The sequence below is a fragment of the Panthera tigris genome, chromosome D1, assembly GCF_018350195.1.
Source record: "Panthera tigris isolate Pti1 chromosome D1, P.tigris_Pti1_mat1.1, whole genome shotgun sequence".
Lineage (NCBI taxonomy): Eukaryota > Metazoa > Chordata > Mammalia > Carnivora > Felidae > Panthera > Panthera tigris.
This window is the reverse complement of record NC_056669.1, coordinates 57,098,378-57,123,585: the sequence shown is the minus strand read 5'-3', so window position 1 is coordinate 57,123,585 and position 25,208 is coordinate 57,098,378. Positions and strand designations below refer to the sequence as shown.

Below are 25,208 nucleotides of genomic sequence, written 5' to 3'. Positions count from 1 at the left end.
TAGCTGAGATAGGAAGGCAGAATAACAGAGCAGCCATCGATGTACCCCTAAATTCCAAGTCTGGCTCTAGCTACATATGTGACCTTCATCAAGTGTCTTCCCCTCTCTGGGCCTCAGTTTCCTCTTTAATAAAATAATCTAGTTAAACTAGATCATCTTTCCACTCTGTAATTCTGTAAATCTGCGCTATGATATCATTCCTTGCCCATCATTTCACCCTTTTCTTTAAAGTGCTTTATATATTTAAGTATTCTCTACACCCAACTTGGGGCTTGAACTCATGACCCCGAGATCAAGAGTTGCATGCTCTTCCAACTGAACCAGCCAGGCGTCCCCTCGCCCCTTTTAAAAAAGAAATTTCTACCCATTATGTGGAATGATTGACATTGGGGAGGAAGGATACTTACTTTTGAATTTTTTAGGTAAAATTTACATATAATGATATGCACAGATCTCAAGCGTACCATTTGCTGGATTTTAACAAACGCACACAGTTGCATACTCCACATCCCTAACAAGATATCAAGAGCACATTTCAACACCCCAGAAAATGCCCTTGTCCCCTTTCCCAGCCAATCCCCTCCCTCCAGAAGCAACAACTACTGTGATTTTTTTTCACCATTGATTCGTTTTATGGAATTGTTGGCATTTTGAATTCCTGGCCTGATAAAGTGTGCAGTTGTTCAGGCTGCCTGTTCTCACATTCCTGAACTCCAGGCATGTGATGACACAAAGAGAAGTCCTTGGCAGGCTTTGGGGACACTCACCCACGGTTCTGCAAGTCCTCTAATTTTCTGAGCCTCCAAGTCATTGACAAAGTCATGGTAGAGAACAACATAGGGCTCCAGGTGGATGACTTCCTTCCGGATGGGCTGGAGCAGCAAGTAGGGGCTGGAATTTGTCTCATAGGAGCAGTAGAGGCTAGGGATCTGGTAGTGAGTAGGCTAGAAGGAAAGCCTAGAATCAGCATAAGAGATGAAGGGTCTAGGACCAGAAGCCAATATAGGGGAACTACGGCATAAAAAACCCGGCATGCAGGAGATTCAGAATGTGGTCACTCTGAGGCTGTCCAAATGAGCTTTAATTTTTAATGCATCAGCCTTTTCCCCTCACATCATTCCAATTCTACCTTCTCTCTCTCGAGCTAAGCCTGTTCCCCCTTTTTCTTTCCCTGAGGAATCCCACCTGGGATCCCAGGGTCTGACATAACCCCTCGTAGGTGTCTCTGGTCTGCAGGTGGGGCACATTGGGCCTCTGGATGACAGTCTCAGCTACCACCCGGGTGGGGCTCTCTGCCAAGAGCTTTTCATATTTCAACACGTTCCTGGACATCCTCTTATTATCTGGGCCTGGAAGAAATCAGAGCAGGGAATAATACAGATTACCAAACAGCGGTCTCAGGGAGTGCTTCCAAGGTTTCCTACAGCTTCCCTGTTGCACATGACCAACCACTGGACACCCTGAATAACTCCTGTGTCCAGGCACAGGAGGATGTAAGGCCCTCACCTCCAGAAGAGTACCTGGTATTAAAGACGATTGAGTTAGGCCTGGTAGATCTGCGGGTGCAAAGGACTTCGGGAAGGGAAGTGGTACTTAACACGGTTAGACCAAGGGATCCTAAGGATGGCCGCTCTCGGATAGCGTGATGGTAAGTTTTCTGTATAGGGAAGAAGCTTCACTCATTCACTCATTCATTCACCCACTCAAAAAATCTTCAGTGTACTGGATACTGTGCTAAAGGCTAACTTCTCAGAGTTTAGAGCCTAATGGAGAAAAGATATGTTAAATAACTACTTACAATGAAACCCATAAATGCCATGAAAGAGAAGTCCAGAGAGCCAAAGCCTATAGCAGAGAGGCCCAACCTATTCTTCCCTGGAGCAGTGAAAGCCAATTCATTGCCAAATCTACTCGATCCTTCAAAATTCCTAACTGGCCTAGACACAGAACAGTGCAATATAAGACAAAGGGGTTCTAGACTTTGGCTCTAGCCTGGGCTCCTACGGGGGTCTTATGTCTTATTTGTGCCCACCTGTTGGTGCCCACTTTGGCTGTAAGATGCCCCATGGGTTGGCAGCCACCCATGACCTGCTAGCCTCTGTGCATGATTTTCAATGCCTCTCAGAAGGACGTGCTGAATTGTTCTAATGCTCCCAAAGCATCTTTCTCCGAGGAGCTCAATGTGCTTCTAACTATCACCACCACCACTCTGGCAGAGAGGGGACAGAAGTTACCGTCCTTTTTTTTTTTTTTTTTTTTTTTTAACAAAAAGGGAAATGAAGTTTGGAAGAATGGAAATGATGAGCCCAAAACCCCAGTGAAAATACTACAAAGCCAGAAATGGAGCCAGTAATCTCAATTTGTTGTGTCCTGCTTATCCACCTATAACTGCACATGGTTTTGGTTCTCTGGGACAGACAGGGATTCTTTTTTTTTAATGTTTATTCATTTTTGAGAGAGAGAGAGTGTGTGTGTGTGTGCGCGCAAGGTAGGGATAGAGAGAGAAGGAGACAGAATCTGAAGCAGGCTTCAGGCTCCGAGATGTCAGCACAGAGCCCGACATGGGGCTCGAACTCACCAACTGCAAGATCATGACCTGTGCTGAAGTCGGAGGCTCAACCCACCGAGCCACCCAGGTGCCCCCAGACAGGAATTTTAATAGATCAATCACAGGGGGGGGGCCTGGGTGGCTCAGCCGATTAAGCCTCCGACTTCAGCTCAGGTCTGTGAGTTCGAGCCCCGCGTCGGGCTCTGTGCTGACAGCTCGGAGCCTGGAGCCTGCTTCAGATTCTGTGTTTCCCTCTCTCTCTACCCATCCCCTGCTTGCACTCTGTATCTATCTCAAAAAATAAATAAACATTAAAAAAAAAATAGATCAAGCACAAAGAAATAAAGAAGAGTTGGGTTATCACTTTGGCTGTTGTAATTACTCACATGTTTCCAGACCATGTGGCTACTTCCTTATCCCACTGTTTGCCCAATTATCGGAATGGAATAATGTTACTAAATGGATTCATTAAAAATCGATAAATACATACAATTGCAGAATCCTATGTGAGATAGTTTATAAATATTAAAATATAATAGTGATTATTTAGTTACTTTAGTATCTCAATATCTTATTGGGATAGATACTTCCCCCAACTTCCCTCAAAATTTTAAGCAAAAATATCCAAGTAGAGAGCTAAGCTGTTTAAGTCTGGTGACGTGCTACGTGAGCAGGGTTGAAGCTGAGCCCTGCACTAGCTGGTCAGGATGCTTGATAGCCAAGTGAACTATTGGTTTTAAGGAAAGAACTGATATCGCTGTGGAAACAGCCAAAATGAGTTATCCCGCGGGGAGTCACTCACTCTCCTGCACACAGCGCTCTCATTGATTTCATTCGCTCCCAGTCCTGGACTTGTTCCCCACTGAAGTAACACTAAGGTATAGCCGGTGGAGGAAAGGGACAGGTTGATACCTTCTTAGCATTTTCCTACAAACCAAAAAACTTTCCCCTGATGCACTGATCAATAGATAGGCGAGATTCAATCCAAAATCAGAAATGTGGCTTTGATCATAAAATTAGAAAAATAAAAACACACAGCTGTCTTTTCCTTGCAGGGATTAAAGGCCAGAAGCAGAAGGGATTTCCCAGTAAATCAGAGCTGTGGCTTATCTTCTATCATTACGTACTATAGAGAAGAAACTCTCGGGAGAGGCTGAGGGCACACGAAACATTGCCGGCCTATAAAACAAAAAGAAAGAAAAGGAAGAGTTAACTACACTGGGGATATTTCCTTTGACCAAATCATTAAATGGATTTTTAGAAAAAAACTATAAAATACTCTTACCACAAGTAGACAATAAGACTCATTGAAATGAGCAGCAGACTAGAAATGTAGAAGTTCTTGGTCCTAATTCAGGATTTGCAGCCCTAATGCAACTCAGGTCTCCTCAGTTTCCTCATTTACAAATGACTCATTACCACCCTTACCAGGGAAGGTAGAAAAATAAATGAAAATAAACTTTCTTAAAGTGCCCTCAAATCTTAGAGCATGCAAAACCACACAACTGTGGGCTGTTGTTATTTTGGTATATTTCACTACTAAACTTAATAAGGAACTCTAAAAACCCTCGTAAAAATATAATTTGTTCTCTGGGCTCAGTCCGTCCTAGACTCTACGAAGGTAGTGAGAAGGAGGCAACAGAAGAACTGAACCTGAAACATTCCCACTGAATAGTAATGACCTCTTCTGGCCACCATTGGACCTGGGGCTGCATGTGGTCAGAAGTTCACAAGGGCTTTCCAGACAAACCTGGGGAACAGAACCCAGTGTAGGTGGGCTGTGAAACTTCCCTAGGCCCCAAGGAATGATGATGAACTGAGAGATTTGTATTCCTTCTGATCATTTCAATTTTGCATGTTAAAAAAATTCATGTTTAATGATAAAAGCAATAATAAGCACACTATGAAACATGAGAGATAGGGGAAAACATGCTCTGCTGAAACCCAGGCACGTAGATGACACATAGTGTTTACATAGTTACAGTCATATTTGTTACACATTTTCATATCCTGATTGTTTCACTCTACATTGTTATCACGGGTACTATTTATATCATTTCATAGTCTTCAGAGACTGCATATGGTAGAAAACACACAACATAAATGTATCATCTTAACCATTTCTAAGTGTACAGTTCAGTAATGTTAAATAAATTCACATTGTTGTGCAACCAATCTCCAAAATTTTTTCATTTTGCAAATCTGAAACTCTGTACCCAACTCTCAATTGCCTCCTTCCTTCAACCCCTGGCAACCACCATTCTACGTTCTGTCTCTATAAATTTGACTATTCTAGATACCACATATAAGAGCAATCATACAGTATTTGTGTTTTTGTGATTGGCTTATTTCTTTTAGCATAATGTCCTCAAGATTCATCTATGTTGTTGCACGTAGCAGAATTTCCTTCCTTTTTAAGGCTGAATAATATTCCATTGTATGGATATACCACATTCTGTTTCTCCATTCATCCCTCAATGGACACTTGCGTTGCTTCCACTTCTTGGCTGCTGTGAATAATACTGCTATGAACGTGGTTGTACAAGAGAAACAGCATTTTTAATAGCTGCATTTTATTCCATCTAGAAGCTATATCACAGAGGACTCAGACGTATAGATTGTTTGTACTTATTTAATACCGTTAGTTATTCTGTTCCATACTTAACGCAGGGATAGTTAAGTAATCGACTGAGACCTTATAATGTCAGATTATTAACTCAGGATTATAGCTTTTCAAACTCTTTTGAGATGAAGAGAACTAAAACACAATTTTACATATTTTTAAAACTCAAAGGCTCTTTCATGAGAAAATTATATTTTATCAAGAACAAAGTTACTTTTGGTGTCCCAGTTAAATTTCTTTGGAAACGTGTTCACTAAGTAATGTTAAATGAAAGAGGAAAACATATACTTGTAGTGTGTAATATAAGAATAGTTTACCCTTGTTGAGTGATGTGTATCATGAACTGTGTTAAGGGATATACAAGTGTTAGCTCATTTAATCCTCATGGCAACTCTTTGAGGTGAGCATTGAAGGGGAGCAGAATAGGCCACCCCAGAATATGCCTCTTTGGCATAAGGATTATTTTGAGCTAAGTATTTTGAGAAATGGCAGACACAGGAGAAGTTCTGAAGACCAGATAAATTACCCGTTTTGTAAGAGAAATTTACATTTATAAAGGAAACCTCCGTTTGTAAGAGTGCCTCCCTCTGTGTACCTGGAAAAGAAGTTTAACTTAGAATCACATGAGAATCTTATCAAGGAGAAGAGTCACTTAAATCTGCATAACAACCTTAGCCTTGTTTGCTTTTCCTGGTAACCTCCCAAAATTGGTCTCCTCCTACACCTTTCTTCCTATTGTCTTTAGCTGGAGATGGTATTTAAGGTGCCAGCTTCAAACACCTCAAAGAGTTCCTCATTCCCCAACCCCATCTCCCATGTATACGGAAGGTATACGTGAAATAAACTGCTGTTATTTTCCCTCTGATTAATCTGTCTTTTATGACAGGGAGGTCCCAGCCATGAACTCAGAAGATTAGAGAAGAATTATCCCATCCCCCACAGCCCACTTCCTAACAGCATCATTTATTATTCCCCTCTTAAAGAAAATAAAATTTAGGTCCGGGGAGTTAAGTAAGTTGCCCAAATTTTCACAGAATTTGAACCCAGGTCAGTATGACTTCAGAACCTGTGGTTTAATCATTATTAACAATTACTGAAATAATTTTTTACTAAACTATATCATGAACAACTATTATATAATATATAGTATTATATAGTGCCCCATGGAGGGGCATCTATCCCAGATTTACAAGGGTTAACGAGGCAACCATAAATTGTCTATGAAACAATGCCCTATGTGTTCTACTATTGAGGTGTGAGAGAATATGCTGTAAGAACACAAAGAAGGAAAGTCTGAGGAGTCTGAGGAGAATTAAGAAAGACTTCACAAAACAGGTGACATCTGAGCTATGCCTTGTGAGATGAATAAAATTTACCAGACAAAGCGCGATTGTGGAAAGGGAGAGTCTACCAGTGAGCAGAGGACAAATCCAAGTCAGCACAGGGGAAAAAAGCCAAAACTAATACTCAGGCGCTACATTTAAAGCTCTGTCTCTCAGGGTAAGCTGCTGTAGTTTGTCTTCTCCTAGTCTCTATGTCAATCCTCCATTTTCTTCCTCTATTAAAATTCAATCTTTTCTTGCCCTTTGTTGCACCATAGTGATTCTATTTCAGCTTTAATATGTAGCAAATTGAGTAGGAGAGTTAGGAAGAGCATCCTGGAAAGTTTTACAACAAGGATCCACTTACCAGGAACTTCCATGAGAGGAACAGGCCCATTTGCTACACGGAGAATAAATCCGTGTTTTGGCAGCAACATGTGGGTTTGTTTGGACCACCCACGTCCTCCTCCTTTTTCTTAGGAAAAGGGGGAAAAAGAAAGGAATGTAGGGAGCTGAAATGGTTTATTAGCTTTGGAAATTCTCAGGAATTGGCTCTGTAAATGATATTTCCAGTCTATTCTTGAAGACTATACAATTCTGATGGGAAATGGGATTAACTATATAAAAGGATGGCAGATGCCATATTTAGGGAAATAAGCTTCCGCGGGAGGATCTACAACAGCTCACAGATCAAGTGCCAAGGAAAAGCAACCCCTGGAGGAGGCACTGAGCTGGCACTGCGGACCAACGACCCCAGCTCTGTAGCCAGCCACTAGTCATAGTTACAGCGGGACTCCACTGCAGATGGCAGAGGATAATCTTGGGGAGGAAGATGTTCCTCTGCCCTATGGTCCTTCTAGCTGGACATGGAATCAAATCGACATGAGACTGGTTAACAGGAGAAAATCAAATTTAATAGGCATACATATGGAGAATCCACATAGACACAGAATTCCAAAGACACTGAGGCAACAGGAAGCTTACATGAGCTAAGGAGAGGGGTAGGGTCAGAGGACACAAAGGGGAGAAAGACCATTAGCAAGAAGGTGAAAGGAGCTGTTTGGAAAAACAAGGTAAAGGGGAGTCCCTGTTTATAGCTCTCTTCCTGTTACAGGCTCTCCTTTCCAATGTAAATTTAGGCATTTGCAGGGAGGCAAAGAGAGCTTTTCCTTCATCTGCTTGGTTTTGATTACTTTTAACTCAAAATAATCGTTATGCCAAAGTGGCCCATCTTGGGACAGCCTGCCCTGGGCCCCTACAGTAATAATCAAACTTCTTCCTTGGGTACTGGCAATATCACGGCAGAACATCTGTGAAGAGATATGAGTTGCTGACAGTGCAAAAGAGTGATCTACATTGACTATGAACCCGTTAGACATTTGTCAATGCAGCTGCTGTGCTACAGATGGGAGCCTGCCTCCTACATGGAAGAGGATTTTAAAGCGGTCAATGCACTGGAAAGAGCACCAGACAAAGAGTCAGACAGACTTGGGCGCTAATCCCAGCTCTATGAACTTTGTGACAAGTTAGGAATTTTTTGGAGATTTAGTTTACTCACATGTGAAATATGGAAATAATAAAACAACTGCCCTGCTTGACTCACATTTGGTCCTGTTGGGAAGATGAAATAAATTGAGAGACATGAAAATGCAGAGAAAATTGTAAAGCAGATACAAAGCACTATATTTATTGTGATAAAAGTAGTGAGCCTCACTTACTCCCCTACCTGAAAATAGGCAAAGGCCAAGTGATCCAAGGCATCCTCTAAACTTGCCTCATCCTCTGTCTTCCATTCTCCATAAGATCCTCGGAAGAGACTGACAGCCTCCTCCAGCCATGGAATGGCATGGTAGTAATCCCCCATGTCATAGGCCACCTGTAGGTAACATAAGTACCATCATTAAACCTTAATCCACGGGTAGAGGAGAGGAAATGACAAAGAGTGAGAGAGAGCCTATGGAACACCAGGAGGCAAGTTTTCATCTCAAATTCATTTAAATTCTATTTATTTAGCATCCGTTATATCCAATGCATTGTTCTAGATGTAGAGAAGACACATTGAAGGAGTGCATTTAAGAATTCATAATCTGGGGAGAAGGGAGATACAGATATTCAATTAATTGTAATACTGGGCAGAATGACATGAATACTCAAAGGAAATATGCATAATATGTCACAGAGGCAGAGAAGGAAGAGACTTGGGAATCTCAGAAAGCTTCACAGAAGAACTGGCATCTGGAAGACCTTCCCCAAAGAAAGAAAAGGATTTCAAGGAGCAGAAATTGAGAAGAAGAACATTTTAAGATGAGGGAATGGCAGAAACAGACACTCAAAGCAAGCTTGTGTTCAGGTAGGACACTGTGGTTATAGCCTAAGGTGAAGAGAAGCAAGAAATGAACTTCAAAAGGCAGCCTGGGCTAAGCTAGTAAGAGTTGTGAGTGTCATGTTTTTAAGAAGACACAACCAGTAACAATGTGAGAAATGGGTTGAATTCCTTCATTTATTTATTTATTCATTCATTCATTCAATATTTACCCAGTATTTACAATGTATCTGGTGATCCCTGGCCTTAGAGCTTACAGTCAAATGAGGGGCACGAGAGTGAACAGTAATTGCAACACAATGTATTAGACCCACATGGGAATGCTCTAAGAGCTCAATGCATTTTTTTTTCTATGTTAAATGTTGGAAGGTGGGAATGTAGCAATACGTACTAAACCTAGTTTCTGTATCCTAATAGCTTACAGTTAACTATAATACCAGCAGGTGGAATTTCCTGGAAGCTGATGTTGGAGACAGCATGGAATTATAAAGTAACAGAGTTGGAAGCACTTTTACAAAATAATCTAATTCTGGTATAACTTCCAGACTGGCAGAAAGACAGGGCAGAGCCTAGAGGTACTAAAACTGTGCAGTCTAAACAATAAATCAGTGGCTATTCTAGGTCTGCCATTAATCTGTTGTGTTATTTCTCTGATCCTCAGGTTTCCTGTTTGTAAAAAGTTGAGTTGAAGAATAACAATCAGGGCCCCCTGGGTGGCTCAGTCGGTTGAGCATCTGACTTTGGCTCAGGTCATGACCTCACAGTTTGTGAGTTCGAGCCCCTGCGTCAGGCTCTGTGCTGACAGCCTGGAGCCTGCTTTGGATTCTGTGTCCCCCTCTCTCTCCACCCCACCCCTGCTTGTGCTCTGTCTCTCTCTGTCTTTCAAAAATGAATAAACATAAAATCTTAAAAAAAAAAAAAAAAAAAGAATAACAATCAAAATGACTCAACTTTTTCTGCTAAATTAACAGTTTATTTAATTAAGGTTTCCCTCGTCCCTAAAATACGGTAGATTGAGCTAACTAGAATCCCTCTAACCAAAACTACTTGAAACTTTTGGATAAAATGTAACAAATATTTTACATTTTCAAGAAAGAATGGAAAATGTCCAGGTACAGGAAACAAAAAAGGAGCTAAGAACCCAAGCAACAAGCTTAAGAGCAGATGCTACAGCTGTTTAGAATGGGGGTGTTTGGTAGTCCTCGTTCTCAGCAACCTTTAATTAAAACACCCACATGAGGACAGAATATGAGCCCTCCAGACACGTCCTCAAACCTAGGAGTTGGAATGAAGACACACTCATAAAAGCGAAATCCATGAAGAACCATACCTTAAAGGAAAGGGTAGACCTGAAAAAATCTGCCCACTGTCACAAAGAGTCAAGAAAGTTGGTTTATGGGGCACCTCGGTGGCTCAGTGGGTTGAGTGACTGACTTCAGCTCAGGTCGTGATCTCATGGTTTCTGGGTTTCAGCCCAGAGTCAGGCTTTGTGCTGACAGCATGAAGTCTGCTTTGGATTCTCTGTCTCCCTCTCTCTCTCTGCTCCTCTCCCACTCACGCTCTCTCTTTCTCAAAAATAAATAAACAGTAAAAAAAAAAAAAGTTGGTTTGTTTCTGTCTGGGTATTGTTTAGGGGAAACAAAGTGTGTCTCTAGGATATTCACAATCTTGAGCCTATGCTCATGTGAATAAATCAATACAATAATGGATCTAAGGTGAGTGCAAATCGAAATCACAATGAGATATCACTTCTTGCCTGTTAGAATGGCTATTATCAAAAGGACAAGAAATAGTGCTGGCGAGGATGTGGAGAAAAAGAACCTTGTGCACTGCTGGTGGGAATGCGAACTGGTACAGCCAGTGTGGAAAACAATATGGAGGCTCCTCAAAAAATTAAAAATAGAACTACCCTATGACCTATCAATTCCACTTCTGGTATTTATCTGAATAAAATGAAAACACTAACTTGAATAGGTATATGCACCCCATATGTTCATTGCCAGCATTATTTATAATAGCCAAGATAGGGAAACAACCTATGTGTCCATTAACGGACAAATAAAGAAAATGTGGGGTGTGTGTGTGTGTGTGTGTGTGTGTGTGTGTATGTGCAATGGAATATTATTCGGCCATAAAAAAGGAGACTTCGCCATTTGTAACAACATGGATGAACCTTGACTGCATTATGCTACATGAAATAAATCAGACAAAGGGGTGCCTGGGTAGTTCAGTTGGTTAAGTCAGTTAAGCGACTTAGTTTCAGCTCAGGTCATGATCTCACAGTACATGAGTTCAAGCCCCACTTTGGACTCCAAGCTGAGCGCATGGAGCCTGCTTGGAATTCTTTCTCTTCTCTCTCTCTCTCTCTCTCTCTCTCGGAATTCTCTCTCTCTGCCCCTCCCCTGCTTACACATGCTCTCTCTCAAAATAAATAAACAAACTTTTAGAAACTCAGACAAAGAAAGACTAGTACCATATGATCTCACATATATGTGGAATCTAAGACAAAAAACAAACAACAAAAACCTGAATCTATAGATACAGAGAACAGATTGGTTGCCCCAGGCAGGAAGTAGGGAGTAACTGAAATGGGTGAAGGGAGTCAAAAGGCACAAACTTCCAGTTTTAAAATAAATAAGTCATGCAGATTTAATGTACTCCAAAAACAAAAACAAAAAACCAAAAATAGTACCTAAGGCCAGTGATACCATTAGAGTACCTGGAAGAAGAAAACCAGAACATTCTGGAGTGATATTCCTACAACTACAAACACAGAGATTCTTTTAGGAGAAAAAAAGTCCTGCTAAAAGTAAGCTCACAATTAAACATACTAAACCATATCAGGAAATAATCATTAGCAAGAGTCAACAGGCAAAATAGTAGGGTATTACAATTAGACAACTAAGGATTTCAGAAAATGGAAAGGCCAATCTGCTTTAAAATAATCCACGGAGGAGGAAATTGGAGATGTGTAGATGAAACAAATTTGGCCACATGTTAATAATTGCTGAAGCTTATTCCTTGACCCACCAATACTACTCCCAGGTGTTTATTCAAGAGAAATAAAAACAGAAAGACTTACATAAGAATGTTAATAGTAGCTTTATTCACAGTAACCCAGGCTGGAAACAATCCAAGTATTTATCACTAGGAGACTGGATAATAAACAGTCTCCTAGTGATAATATATTCATACACTGGAATACTACTCAACAATAAAAAAGGAATTACCTACTAATAAATACAACAAGGTGGATAAATTTCACAGATACAGGGTGCTGAGTGAAAGAAGCTGGACTCAGGATAGTACATATTGCACGCCTCAGGACAATGGTTACCGGGCACCTGGGCAAGGGTAGGTAGAGCAGAAGGGAGGGGCTGGGAATGGTGAGAAGAAACAGGAGGGGGACTTTATGGAGCTATATTTAAATTCATTAAAAAGCTTTTTTTTTTTTAATTTTTCATTTTAGAGAGAGAGAGAGAGAGCATGAGTGGGAGAGGGGCAGAGGGAGACAGAGAATCCTAAGCAGGCTACATGCTCAGCACGGATCCAGACATGGGGCTCAATCCCACAACCTCGGGATCATGAGCTGAGCCGAAATCAAGAGTCAGATGCCCAACCAGCTGAGCCACCCAGATGCCCTTAAATTCTTTTCTTTTTTAAATGTATTTATTTATTTTGAGAGAGACAGAGACAGTGCAAGTGGGGGAGGGGTAGAGAGAGAGGGAGAGAGAGAGAGAATCCCAAGCAGGCTCTGCACTGCCAGCGTAGAGCCTGATATGGAACTTGAACCCAAAAAGCCATGAGATCATGGCCGAAACCAAGAGTCGGACAGATGCTTTTTTAAAAAAAATGTTTATGTTTATTTATTCATTGCGGGGGGGGGGGGAGAAGAGAAAGAGAAAGAGAGAGAGAGAGAGAGAGAGACCACAAGTGGGGGACGGGCACAGAGAAGGAGAGGCAGAATCCCAAGCAGGCTCTATGCCATCGGTGCAGAGCCCAATGCAGGGCTTAAATCCACGAGCTCTGAGGTCATGACCTGAGCTGAGATAAAGAGTCGGACACTTAACTGACTGCGTCACCCAGGTGCCCCTAAATTCATTTTTTAATATTAACTTAAATGCCTTAAGTTTTATGTAAATTCCTTTTTAAAAATCTGAAACAAATATTGCAAAATTTAAACATATTTCATCTCCGGTTATAGATATAATTGCTTGTTATTTTATATACCTTTCTTATATTAGAAACGTTTTATCTTTTAAAATAAGTGAATAAATACAGAAATTAAGACTGCCAATAAAGCTTTCAGGAAGTGACTTACTGAATTTTCAACATATGGTTTTCGTCTCATAAAGGCTTCACAAATCAAGCGTACATTGGTTCCATACACAGAACTATTTTAACTGGCTTAAATTTAAATTAGCCATGAACCTGATGGTTGAGCTCTGATTCCATCACAATATTAGAAAAGGAAAAATGGTATATAGAGAGGCTTAGGCAACACACCCTACATTAATTTGGAAGACTGATCCACAAAACTTGAAATCAGGGCACCTGAGGCCCACTCTCATGTCTGCCGGGAAAATTCACTTTCCTGCAATACACGTCTCCAAAATTAAAAAGGATTTACTCCATTACTTATTAAGGCAAAGGCTAACAAAGAGTATATTGTAAAGTGACCTCAAGTGTACTTATAAGTTATGATCAAAGATCGGCTAAATATCTCATATGGAAAGTTCCTGAAGTTTATTTCCTCAAGGAATGTTAAAATAAATGCCCTCCGCTTTTTGACACTACTTGAATTTAGTACTTCTAAATGCTTAGGAAATGTTGCAAGGGATTCCAGAAAGTCTCAGGAGCCTGGTTTCCATGATCTTACCTTCACATCTCCACCTCTTATCCCTTTCCCCACCCTTGGACCCTGCTTTTCCTCTCCACCCAGCTGTTCATCTGCTGGCAGGGTGCTACTGTTGGGATGACCACAAGACCATTTCTCCCAGCTCAGTCCCAGTTTGTCTGTCATCCTGGCATAACTAATAACACCCCCTTCACTCTCAAAAGTGGCCGGCATATGTGATCACCTTAGCTATCATGGAAAGGACACGTGATTTGGAGTTAAAAGACCTGGGTTCAAAATTTATTTCTGCTACTTAAAATTGCGTAACCTTGGGCAAATTATTTCCCTGTCTGATCCTCGGCTTCTTCATCTGAAAGTGGGGAATAATACCAAGTTTCCAAGTTTGCTGGAAGGACTGAAAGTATGTAAAAGCAATCAGGATATAGTTATTTCATCCTTGAGAAATTAGAGCTGAACAATTCGCTCTCTCTCTGAATATTGTTACCTTGCCAACTTGGAAGCAGTCATCTGCTGTCAGGGAGAAGAGCCGTCTGGGACTGTACAGGTCAGTGACGGCGGAGCCAGTGACTCTCTGAAAGACACCCTGGGCAAGGCCCTTCACGTTGAGCATGTACACATCCTGTAGCCGCATCAGGGCCCTCGCTGCTCCCTCAAGGTCCTCAAAGGCTGGCAGGTCCTGCTCCACCTTCTCATAACCATCTTTCAGAGCTGTAAGGGCAGTAAAAACATCAATCCACCCCATCCTTCAAAAAACAGGTGGTGAGCATTTGATACATGCAAGGCATAATCACCTAGTCAAATATTTCATGAGCAAAGATAATGTTGTATGTGTTTCTATTTTTATTTTTTTAATTTATTTTCAATGTTTTTTTTATTTTTGAGAGAGAGACAGAGAGTGAGCAGAGGAGGGTCAGAGAGAGAGGGAGACACAGAATCCAAAGCAAGCTCCAGGCTCTTGAGCCGTCAGCACAGAGCCTGATATGGGGCTTGAATCCACGAACACGAGATCATGTCCTGAACTGGTCGGATGCGTAACCGACTGAGCCACCCAGGTGCCTCTGTTTTATGTGTTTTTATTCCCCGTGGCAAGCACAACTCCTGGCACAGAGCAGATGCTTAATACAATCTTCTGAATGAGGAAAAAAAGCTTTCTAGTAAAAACTGAAGCACGTGTTGTTCCATCCTGTCTCCAGGAATCTTGTCCTTTGCGGGGACAACTCTTCTTCCTCTTAACTTCCCCAAAGTCAAAAAATTTCTTCAAGTCAAAGTAGAATAAATTAGGGGTGCCTGGGTGGCTCAGTCAGTTGAGCATCCAACTCTTGATTTCAGCTCAGGTCATGACCTCACAGTCCATGGGATCAAGCCCCTCGTCGGTCTCTGGCTGACACAGCAGAACTTGCTTGCGATTCTCTCTTTCCTTCTCTCTTTCTGCCCTTCCCCTGCTCTTTCTCAAAATAAATAAATAAATAAATTTTTTAAAAATTTACATCCAAGTTAACATATAGTGCAATAATGATTTCAGGAGTAGAATCCAGTGGTTCATCCCCTATATGTAACACCCAGTGCTCATCCCAAAGAGTGCCCTCCTTAATGCCCCTTGCCCACTTAGCCTGCCTCCCCACCCACAACCCCTTCAGCAATCCTCAGTTTGTTCTCTAGATTTAAGAGTCTCTTATGTTTTGTCCCCCTCCCTGTTTTTATATCATTTCTGCCTCCCTTCCCTTGTGTTCATCTCTTTTGTATCTTAATAAAGAAATATTTTAAAAACAAAAACAAAAGTAGAATAAATGAGGAAACTGACCTTGCTACAGATCACGTTATAGTGTCAATTTAATAAAATAGAAATTATCAGACAAATACGTAAACGGAATGATATAACCTGTACTTCTCCATAGGGTTGTAGTGAAGATCAAATGAAATAATGGATATGAAGGTGCTTTCTAATGTACTTTCATATAAACATATTAACAAGGGGACCTAGTCCTTGGTAATCGCTAGAGCTGAGAAGATCGAGTAATACCTACCCACTTCATTACCCTTCATCACATTCCACCAGAATCTCTCTCCTTTCCAGAGTCAGGAGATAGAATCTTCTCTTACCCTCCAGCCCTCCTCCTCATTACCTCGGATGTTCTCACTGGCCTCCAGACTATGTACCACATTCCTCCAGTCAGACTGTAGGCGTTTGATGAGAGTAAATGCAAGCAGAGGGTTAGACACAGGAGTTGCTGAATCCTCATGCAAAGAAAGCACCTTGTCATAGAATCTGGAAGAGAGGAATTGAATGATCTCACTTACTGAGATAGCCACTGCCCCTAGTAAAGGCTAGCATGGTGTATGTACATTTAGAGTCGTTAAAAATGAAACATGACGCCCTCGAGACTCATGTAATAGTCTAACCAATAAGCACAAAGAATATGAAAACTACCAACACAACAAAAGAAGATCCATTCATTTGTTCATTCAGTGAGTCAGTCTCTATTGGTCAATTACAGAACACCAGGCACCACACTAGATGCTAAAGATACAAAGGCAAGACAGGGTAGATGTTCCAAGGAATTCACAAACCAGAAAATCTTTTTTTTTTTTTCCCTCATCACTCTATATTCAATACTTAGAATCTGGTAGAAGCTCAAAAATGTTGTTCCATTAATTGCAATAACTGTGATACCTGCCATGAGACATAAGCTTGCAATGCTATGTAATGTTACAGCAATTTGTAGGCAGGGCCCCTAACCCAGGTGGGAGTTAGAAGGTGTAAGGGAAGACTTCCCAGAGGAAATGGCACTTGATCTGAGTCCTAAAGGATGAAACATTTGATAGCTACTGCTTACTGAGCTTTACCTCTATTAGGCATCCTGCTAAGTGCTCTAAATATATTGTCTCATTTAACCCCCCAAACGACCCTTAGAGTAGATTTTATCATGCCCATTTTACAGGGAGAGAAAACTGAAACAAGGCCACACTTTCTGTGAGTGACAAAGCCAGATTTGACTCTGAAGTTTATTATCAGCTGATTTTGCCCTATTGTTTCCATGGAACTAGAACAAAGAAAGGAAGAATTTATTTATTTATTTATTTATTTATTTATTTATTTATTTATTTATTTAGAATGTTTATTTATTTTTGAGAGAGACAGAATGCGAGCAGCATAGAGGCAGAGAATGAGAGACAGACAGAATCCGAAACAGCCTCCAGGCTCTAAGCTGTCAGCACAGAACCCTACGCGGGGCTTGAACTCACAAACCACGAGTTCATGACCTGAGCTGAAGTTGGATGCTTAACTGACTGAGCCACTCAGACACCCTAGTTCTTTTTTTTTAACTTGAGTATAGTTGACACACAGTGTTACGTTAGTTTCAAGTGCACAACAAAGTGATTCAAAAAATATGGAACACTTCATGAATTCATATGGCATCCTTGTGCAGAAACCATGCTCAACTTCTCTGTATTGTAGGCAGAATATTTTTTGAGTCAACAGGGACCAACATGTACCAGAGCACAGAGGCTTGATATATTTATTCATTCAATACGTCAGTCTACAATGGTTGCTTGCCAGATGTCAGACTCCATGCTAGATGCTGGGGATGCAAAGTCAAGAACAGGGTCCAATGCTCGAGAATTTCATGAACAAGAAGATAGCTGTTTTTCTCATCACTCTATACCTAAATTCAATAAATAGTTCTATGAAAGAATGACTAATATATACTCTTCTAGGATCTAGGAACAGAATTTTGAATAAGACAATAACCTCAGTCTCAAGGACTCACAGACTAGTAGATAAGACACAAATAATTATATTACAGATGAACACCAGATTTAAGAACAAGGCTTAGGGGGCCGTAAGGAGAGGGGGGAATTAATTTGGCCAGAGCAAGTCAGGGATAGTTTTACAGAGGACATAATAAACTAAAACTTGCAAATAGTGAGGAAGGGAGGAGAGGCAGGCAGAGACAGCTCAACCTGTGTGAAGGGACAGAGAGAACTGGTAGGGGAATATAAGCTGTTCAGCACTGCTGGAGGATAGGGTAGATTAGCCTGGAAAAGTGAGGAGCACCCCACAAGCCACCAAAAAGTTTTAAGTGAGAGTCAGACACACTGACATGTTTATATATATAAATTCATGAGAGGGTGAGAAAGAGGGTTCAGAAATGGGAATGACCAGAGGCAGATAGACCAGTTAGGAGGTCAATTCAAAACTGTAAGCAAGAGTAAGGAGAGTCTGAACCATAATAATGACAGTGGGGGCTGCGAATGGGATAGATTCAATGAAGCTATTTAGGGAGCAGGCCACATAGAAACTGGTGATGGTTGTAATGGGGGATGTAAACGTGGGGTCATCGAGCATGCTTCCAGCCTCTCTGGCTTGCCGACATGTGTAGAAAAGGGCCAGAAATGGTGGGACCAGAAGTGATCATCTTTCTAGTTAATTTCTCTCTTCAGATGTCCTACAAAGTATTCACACAAGCAAAAGATGCTGTTTCCTGGGGCGCCTGGGTGGCTCAGTCAGTTAAACACCAGACTTCGGCTCAGGTCATGATCTCAAGGTTTGTGGGTTCGAGCTCCTTGTCGGGCTCTGTGCTTACAGCTCAGAACCTGGAGCCTGCTTCAGTTACTGTGTCTCCCTCGCTATCTGCCCCTCCCCCGTAGCGCTCTTTCTCTCTCAAAAATAAATAAACAGTAAAAAAAAAAAGTTGTTTCCTTTCCTGGCATATTAAGGTTATTCCATTTATAACACACTATTGGAATTAACATTATTAAATTATCAGTTATAATAAGGCAGTCCTGAGAGTTCCAGCTGTAAACCTCTAAAATTTTTTTCTTATTTTGGGGCGCCTGGGTGGCTTAGTTGGTTAAACGTCTGACTTTGGCTCAGGTCATGATCTCACAGCACATGAGTTCAAGCCCTACAATGGGCTCTGTGCTGACAGCTCAGAGCCTGGAGTCTGCTTCAGATTCTGTGTCTCCCACTCTCTCTCAAAATATATAAACATTTAAAAAATTTTTTTTAAACTTTTTCTTGTCTTAAAATTATTAATTTCAAGAACAATATAATAACAACAATGGACGTAAAAGAAAAAAGTGTGTGCAAAATGAAAAGGATATGTATTTATAGGAATGTGCTCAAGAGTGTGTGACTCCTTTGGCCAGAGTGGAAGACTTCAGTGAGCAGAAAGGGATGAAAGTAAAGAATAGAGGAGTGGCAGGGTGGAGGGATTCACTCCCCTGAAGCTGAGTCGGCCCTAAGGATTTCTCAAGGGTGGAGCCCGCCACTGGGAATGGAGCCTGAAACAGAAGATGATTTACCTCCAGGTGCTTCCAGGGAGCCAAGAGTTCAAGCACAAACTAAGAACAAGAATCTCATTTCCAGGGAGGAAATGAGAGCTCTGTCAAGCCTGAGGATGTCTCTGATCCCGAGACAGTGCACTTTGACAGTGGCTACTCTACGGTTTTAAAAACTAAACCGGCCTCCAGGGTGTGGGATTTTTTTTTTTTTTTTACTGCCCATTATTTCCTGCTTCAGCTCCATATGGAACTACTTAGTGGAAGATATTCCACTGCTAGACGAAAACACTTAAAGCAAGCAGAGACTTGGGCCTGAGTCCAGCCTGAAGAGTAAGTGTCCAAGGACAACTGAGGCTGAGGGGGCAGTAATTTCATAGACAGTTGGATTGGAAGGAGACCTGAGAGGTATCCTGACACAGCCCCCAACTATCTGTCAGTTTCCTCATCTATAAAATGATAGAACTGGGGGCGCCTGGGTGGCTCAGTCGGTTAAGCATCTGACTTCGGCTCAGGTCATGATCTGTCAGTTTATGGGTTCGAGTTCCGTGTGGGGCTCTGTGCTGACAGCTCAGAGTCTAAAGCCTGCTTCAGATTCAGTGTCTCCCTCGCTTTCGGCCCCTCCCCCGCTCGTGCTCTGTCTCTCTCTCTCTCTCCCATAAATAAACATTTAAAAAAATTAAAATGACAGAACTGGTCTAGTCTAGAAGATCTCTATGGATTCTTTCGGCACGACCATTCTATTCTCTCTTTCCATCATCTTTTCCATAACTGAATAGATTCTTCACTTAGTGCTTGAGGACTAACGTTTAATAGGCATCAGAGGAAAGAAGGAAGGCAGTGAGGTGAAAATTTCCCCCAAGTCCTCCAGCACATCAAAAGCACTAGCTCCTTGTTCTCTTCACACCCCACTTTGTATTACGGTGTCAGTTTATTTAAGGCAGGGGTTTGATCTCTACTGCACCACATGATTCAATTCAGTGTTCAGATACGTCATTTTTCTGTCACACAAAGAAAAAAAAACCTATCAACAGATATCTGAGACTGGCTTGGAATCTAAACGTTGGCCTTATTCCCAGCCTTTGAGCAAATAGCTGGTTTTCAGAGACCGAGTTACTGGATGCTGAATTCAAACCTCAAGGTTTCCTAAATGGCTTTTTGCTTTAACAAATGTTGCTGAGAGTGGAAAATCAGATCCTTTGCTTCAAGAATGTGCACATAAAATTCGCAATCCAATACCGCATTAAACATAGCCTGGGTAGGTTATCCAACCGCAATACATGAGCTTTTTTAATTCAATATGTTTCTCCTTGGGAATTCAGAAATGGCTTTGTCTCAGTTCTTCTGAGACATCCTGAATGTTTAATTCCTAACAGAAAAATTATTGCTGCTGATTTTACTCTTTCAATTTTGGTAGTTTTTTAAAAACTACAACAACTGTTATCTATAGATATAAAACTAGTATTTACACTATACCGGTATATAATTATATATACTATAACTGGTAAAATTTTTTCTTCATTAACTTGGGGTAAGACGTAGTTTCAACATCGAAAAATATTTTATTGCTAAATTCAGAAATTTAAAGAAGAATATCAACTGAGTCCCTTAGAAATAACATCTCAAGTTACATTAGGTCACCAGATTGGGAGTATAGGAAAATGAACAAGAATTGCCAAAATTCTTGTTCTCAAAAGCAAACATTTCACTAAATTTTAAAGCACTGACTAAAGAACAGACAGTCTGTAAAATACCACGCTAAACTTTGTGAAATTAAATGCTCATAAGTCATATGAGAAAAGGATCTAGAATTTTTCTGATTCTTTTTTATCTGGGCTCTCACAATCTTAGTTACTGCTTAGAGCCAAAAGCAGAGTCTAGGTTCACCAGGCGGTCTCAAAATAAAAATCATACAGTTGGAGCTAACATTTGTTAAGCATTTATTACATTCCAAGCAAAATGATAAATAACCTTTACGTGGTACTTAATCCTTCCAACAACTCTGTGGGGTAGGTACTATCATTATCATCATTTTACAGAATGTAGGTAAAGGAACTTGCCCAAAGTCAGAGCCAAGGATTCAAACAGAGGTCTGTTAAATTCCTGAATCCAGACTCTTAACCACTATGTGCACCAGTTGCTCATAAAACCTCAGGAGTTATGGGGCTTGGTCTGGGTCCCGGCACATCAGATAAAGCAAGCAGTCAGGACATCATGGCACGATAGAAAGAAACCATCAAAAAAACTAGGTCCTAGTCCTGGATTTGCTACCCTACTATCTGGGATAAGGTACTAAATTTTAGTCTTATCATATTCACATGATTCTTTTTTATTATCTGGGCTCATTTGTTTAAGAGAGTAGTACAAACCTATTTCAAAACACTGTGTGTAAGAATCAAATGAGATTAGTATTCTCTGACAAAGCTGTAACAACGACAATAGTGATAATACAGTAAAGGAGACCAGCATCAGAGCCCTGCCCCCCATCCCCTCTGCCAGTCACTTTGATCAGCACTGCAAACTCTCAGTTCTGAACCTGTTCCCTGAGAGGCCCAGCATCAGGATTCTAACCTCCCCATCTCTATCTGAGCCATCGAAATAAAGAGGAGCACGTAGGTAGCAGGGAGCATGTTGGGATCTCAAATTAAAGAGAAGAGTCTTTTATTTCCACCAACAAACCGAGACTCCAATGCATGTGGACTGAGAACAAAATTAAAACATTTTGCTTTATAGAGTAGACCCAGGGGCACCTGGCTGGTTCAGCTGGTGAAGCATCTGACTCTTGATTTTGCCTCAGGTCCTGATCTCGTGATTTGTGAGTTTGAGCCCCGCATGGGGCTCTGTGCTGACAGTGGGGAGCCTGCTTGGAATTCTCTCTCCCTCTCCCTTTCTCTCTGCACCCCCCACACTCTCTCTGTCTCTCTCAAAACAAATAAATAAACTTAATTGCAACTCTGAAGAGTGACAAGAATTATTGAAAATATCATTTTTTAGACATGAATAGACACTTCTCGAAAGAAGACATCCAGATGGCCAACAGACACATGAAAAAATGCTCCACATCACTCATCATCAGGGAAATACAAATCAAAACCACAATGAAATACCACCTCACACCTGTCAGAATGGCTAACATTAACAAGTCAGGCAACAACAGATGTTGGCAAGGATGTAGAGAAAGAGGATCTCTTTTGCACTGCTGGTGGGAATGCAAACTGGTGCAGACACTCTGGAAAACAGTATGGAGGTTCTTCAAAAAATTAAAAATAGAACTACCCTACAACCCAGCAATTGCACTACTAGTCATCTATCTAAGGGGATACAGGTATGCCATTTTGAAGGGGCACATGCACCCCAATGTTTATAGCAGCACTATCAACAACAGCCAAAGTATGGAAAGAGCCCAAATGTCCATCGATGGATGAATGGATAAAGAAGATGTGGTATATATATAAAATGGAGTATTACTCGGCAATCAAAAAGAATGAAATCTTGCCATTTGCAACTACATGGATGGAACTAGACAGAGGGTATTATGCTAAGTGAAATTAGTCAGTCAGAGAAAGACAAATATCATATGACTTCACTCATATGAGGACTTTAAGATACAAAACAGATGAACATAAGGGAAGGGAAGCAAAAAATAATATAATGAACATAAGGGAAGGGAAGCAAAACATACTATAAAAACAGGGAGGGGGACAAAACATAAGAGACTCTTAAATATGGAGAACAAACAGAGGGTTACTGGAGGGGTGTGGGAGGGGGGATGGGCTAAATGGTAAAGGGGCACTAAGGAATCTACTCCTGAAATCATTGTTGCACTATAGGCTAACTAACTTAGATGTAAATTAAAAAAAGATAAAGTGGTAAAAAAAAGAAAATATCTTTATTGTTAGAATACATACATTTTGTGTGTGTACATGTGTGTGTATTCATACTCTTTCAAACTAATAGTGAATTTAAACATGCATTAACTGCTTATATGCAAGCTACATACTTAAAAGCACATACCAACTTACATCATCATTCAGTCACTACTGAGTAACAAACAAGATCTTTCACACACACTTCCATACACAAACTGATTCTCTCCGACCCGGGCTCTCTTATACAGCCATAGCATCCCCACACACCTTCTTCCCATGTGCCCCAGAATCGGTATTACTATCACATACACTCAACTCAGTTTTATCAGCAGCACATTGTGAGACAGGTCTCTGTTGTCTCGGCTCAGCAGAGAGTCAGATGATGTAGAGCTGTATTAATATATTCAGTTAGCAATGTGGTTACACCACTGCTGTAGACTTCTTAATGTCCCAAGCAGAGAAGGCACAACACCTATTCCAACACATGGTACCATAATACAATCATTCATCTTTCAGAGTTTGACACTGACAGTCAATACATGATTACAGTGCCTGTATTCCAAGTCTATATATAGTATTTTATGTCAGTGTGTAGCACTAGAGTGTGTTGATTTCATAGCAAAACAGTACAGCTGAGCATTTGCTTGTGTGTGCTATACCCATAATCCTCTAGTATCAAGTATGTTTTTCCTCCAGTGTTTTTTTTTTAATTTTTTTCATGTTTATTTTTTGAGAGAGAGAGAGAGAGAGAGAGAGAGAGACAGAGCATGAGCGGGGGAGGGGCAGAGAGAGCGGGAGACACAGAATCTGAAGCAGCCTCCAGGTTCTGAGCTGTGAGCACACAGCCCTACGCGGGGCTTGAACTCACAAACCGCAAGATAATGACCTGAGTGGAAATCAAGAGTCAGACACTTAAATGACTGAACCACCCAGGCACTCCTCCCCAGTGTTTTCTTGATGTCAACATACACATATCAAATGTCAGTTACCTTGTATTTAGAATTTAATTTTTTTTTAAATTTTTTTTTGAGACAGAGAGAGACAGAGCATGAGCAGGGGAGGGGCAGAGAGAGGGGGAGACACAGAATCTGAAACAGGCTCCAGGCTCTGAGCTGTCAGCACAGAGCCTGATGCGGGGCTCGAACTCATGAATCGCGAGATCATGACCTGAGCCAAAGTCAGACGCCCAACCGACTGAGCCACCCAGTCGCCCCTTGTATTTAGAATTTAGAGAGCTCTTATATATGGGGAGAGAAGGGAGAGTTGAAGCAAAGGAAACAAATGCTATGGACTCCAAGCTCCTTGAGGTCAGGGTTGGGTCTTGTTCACCATTTTATCCCCACTGCCTGGAGCAGTGCCTGGCTCACAACAGGCACTCAAACGTGTGTGTTGAATGAGTTAATGAACATGAAGCATTAGTCATATAGTGAGCTGTACAAGCAGCATTCATTAGAGACACAGAGATATCCATAGTGGCTGCCCACGCAGTCCCAGAGGCATGTAAATCTCATACACGGTCACAGAGAGTCACTTCATACTAAACACTAGTCCTCTGGGTCACATGGCCACCACACACGGCTACAGCCTCACAATATTTTCTCTCTCTCACTCTTGTAGTCTTGCTGTGTCTCTGTGACACAGAGCCTGGGGCCCCACACAGCTGGACACAGTGCCTTGTGAGGTCCTTCCTCCTCAGCCCGAGTCACCCCACTACACTTTTGCACAGCTATCAACTTGGCTGTGTGAGTATGGCTCTGGGGTGCTAGTGTGTGTGTGTGTGTGTGTGTGTGTGCGCGCGCAACGGAGTTCGAGACTCCACTCCGTGTGACACGGCGTCCCTGGGGTCCCACTCAATCTGTTTCGCCACGACCTCATGCCTCGGGCCACACCTCGGGGCTATCTCGGGGTCCCGCACACTGGACCTGACCGTCACACTGGGCCACGGTGTCTCAGTCTCACGGTCTAGCGAGGCTCTTACCCAGTCTCAAATCGAGTCTGAGGTCCCACGCAGAGGGACAACGAGACCGAGTCGCCCGCCACCGTAGAGCAGGGTGTCTCGGTCTGGTCCTCTGACTCAGTCTCCCCGACTGCGGCGCCCCTGGGGCTCCCTCCCGCCCCAAACCCGTGCCCTCACCTGGTCAGGTCCCGCAGCCGCGCCTCCTCCCCGCGCAGGTAGCGCCGCAGCAGTCCCAGCAGCCGGCGCTCGGGAGCCAGGGCGCGCGCAACGCTGGTCAGCGCCGAGAACGTGTCCCCCCGCGCCGCGGCTCCCGTCGGGTCCCCTGCCCGGAGCGCCAGGACAGCCAGCAGCGCCGCCAGCCGCGCCGCGGGGCCCATGCCGGCGCTCGCGCGCGTCCCCTCGGACGGTCCCGCCAGGCCCCTGGC

At 42.0% G+C, this 25,208-nt stretch overlaps 1 protein-coding gene and 1 non-coding gene across 2 annotated transcripts in view; both read right to left on the bottom strand.

Moving 5' to 3' along the window:
- The window catches only part of P4HA3 (prolyl 4-hydroxylase subunit alpha 3), a 41,186-nt gene extending 16,015 nt beyond the window's left edge, over nt 1-25,171 (bottom strand). The window contains exons 1-7 of the mRNA XM_007080926.3: nt 24,961-25,171; nt 15,798-15,940; nt 14,159-14,382; nt 8,220-8,369; nt 3,676-3,727; nt 1,186-1,349; nt 768-944 (exon numbers count right to left, since the gene is read on the bottom strand). Of these exons, the coding sequence (XP_007080988.2) occupies nt 768-944; nt 1,186-1,349; nt 3,676-3,727; nt 8,220-8,369; nt 14,159-14,382; nt 15,798-15,940; nt 24,961-25,160 (1,110 nt within the window). The 5' untranslated portion in view covers nt 25,161-25,171. The remainder of the gene's footprint in view (nt 1-767; nt 945-1,185; nt 1,350-3,675; nt 3,728-8,219; nt 8,370-14,158; nt 14,383-15,797; nt 15,941-24,960) is intronic.
- On the bottom strand, nt 17,058-17,161 carry LOC122231570. The gene has a single exon (XR_006208834.1). It is a non-coding gene; the product is annotated as a U6 spliceosomal RNA (small nuclear RNA).
- Nucleotides 25,172-25,208: the final 37 nt, after the last annotated feature.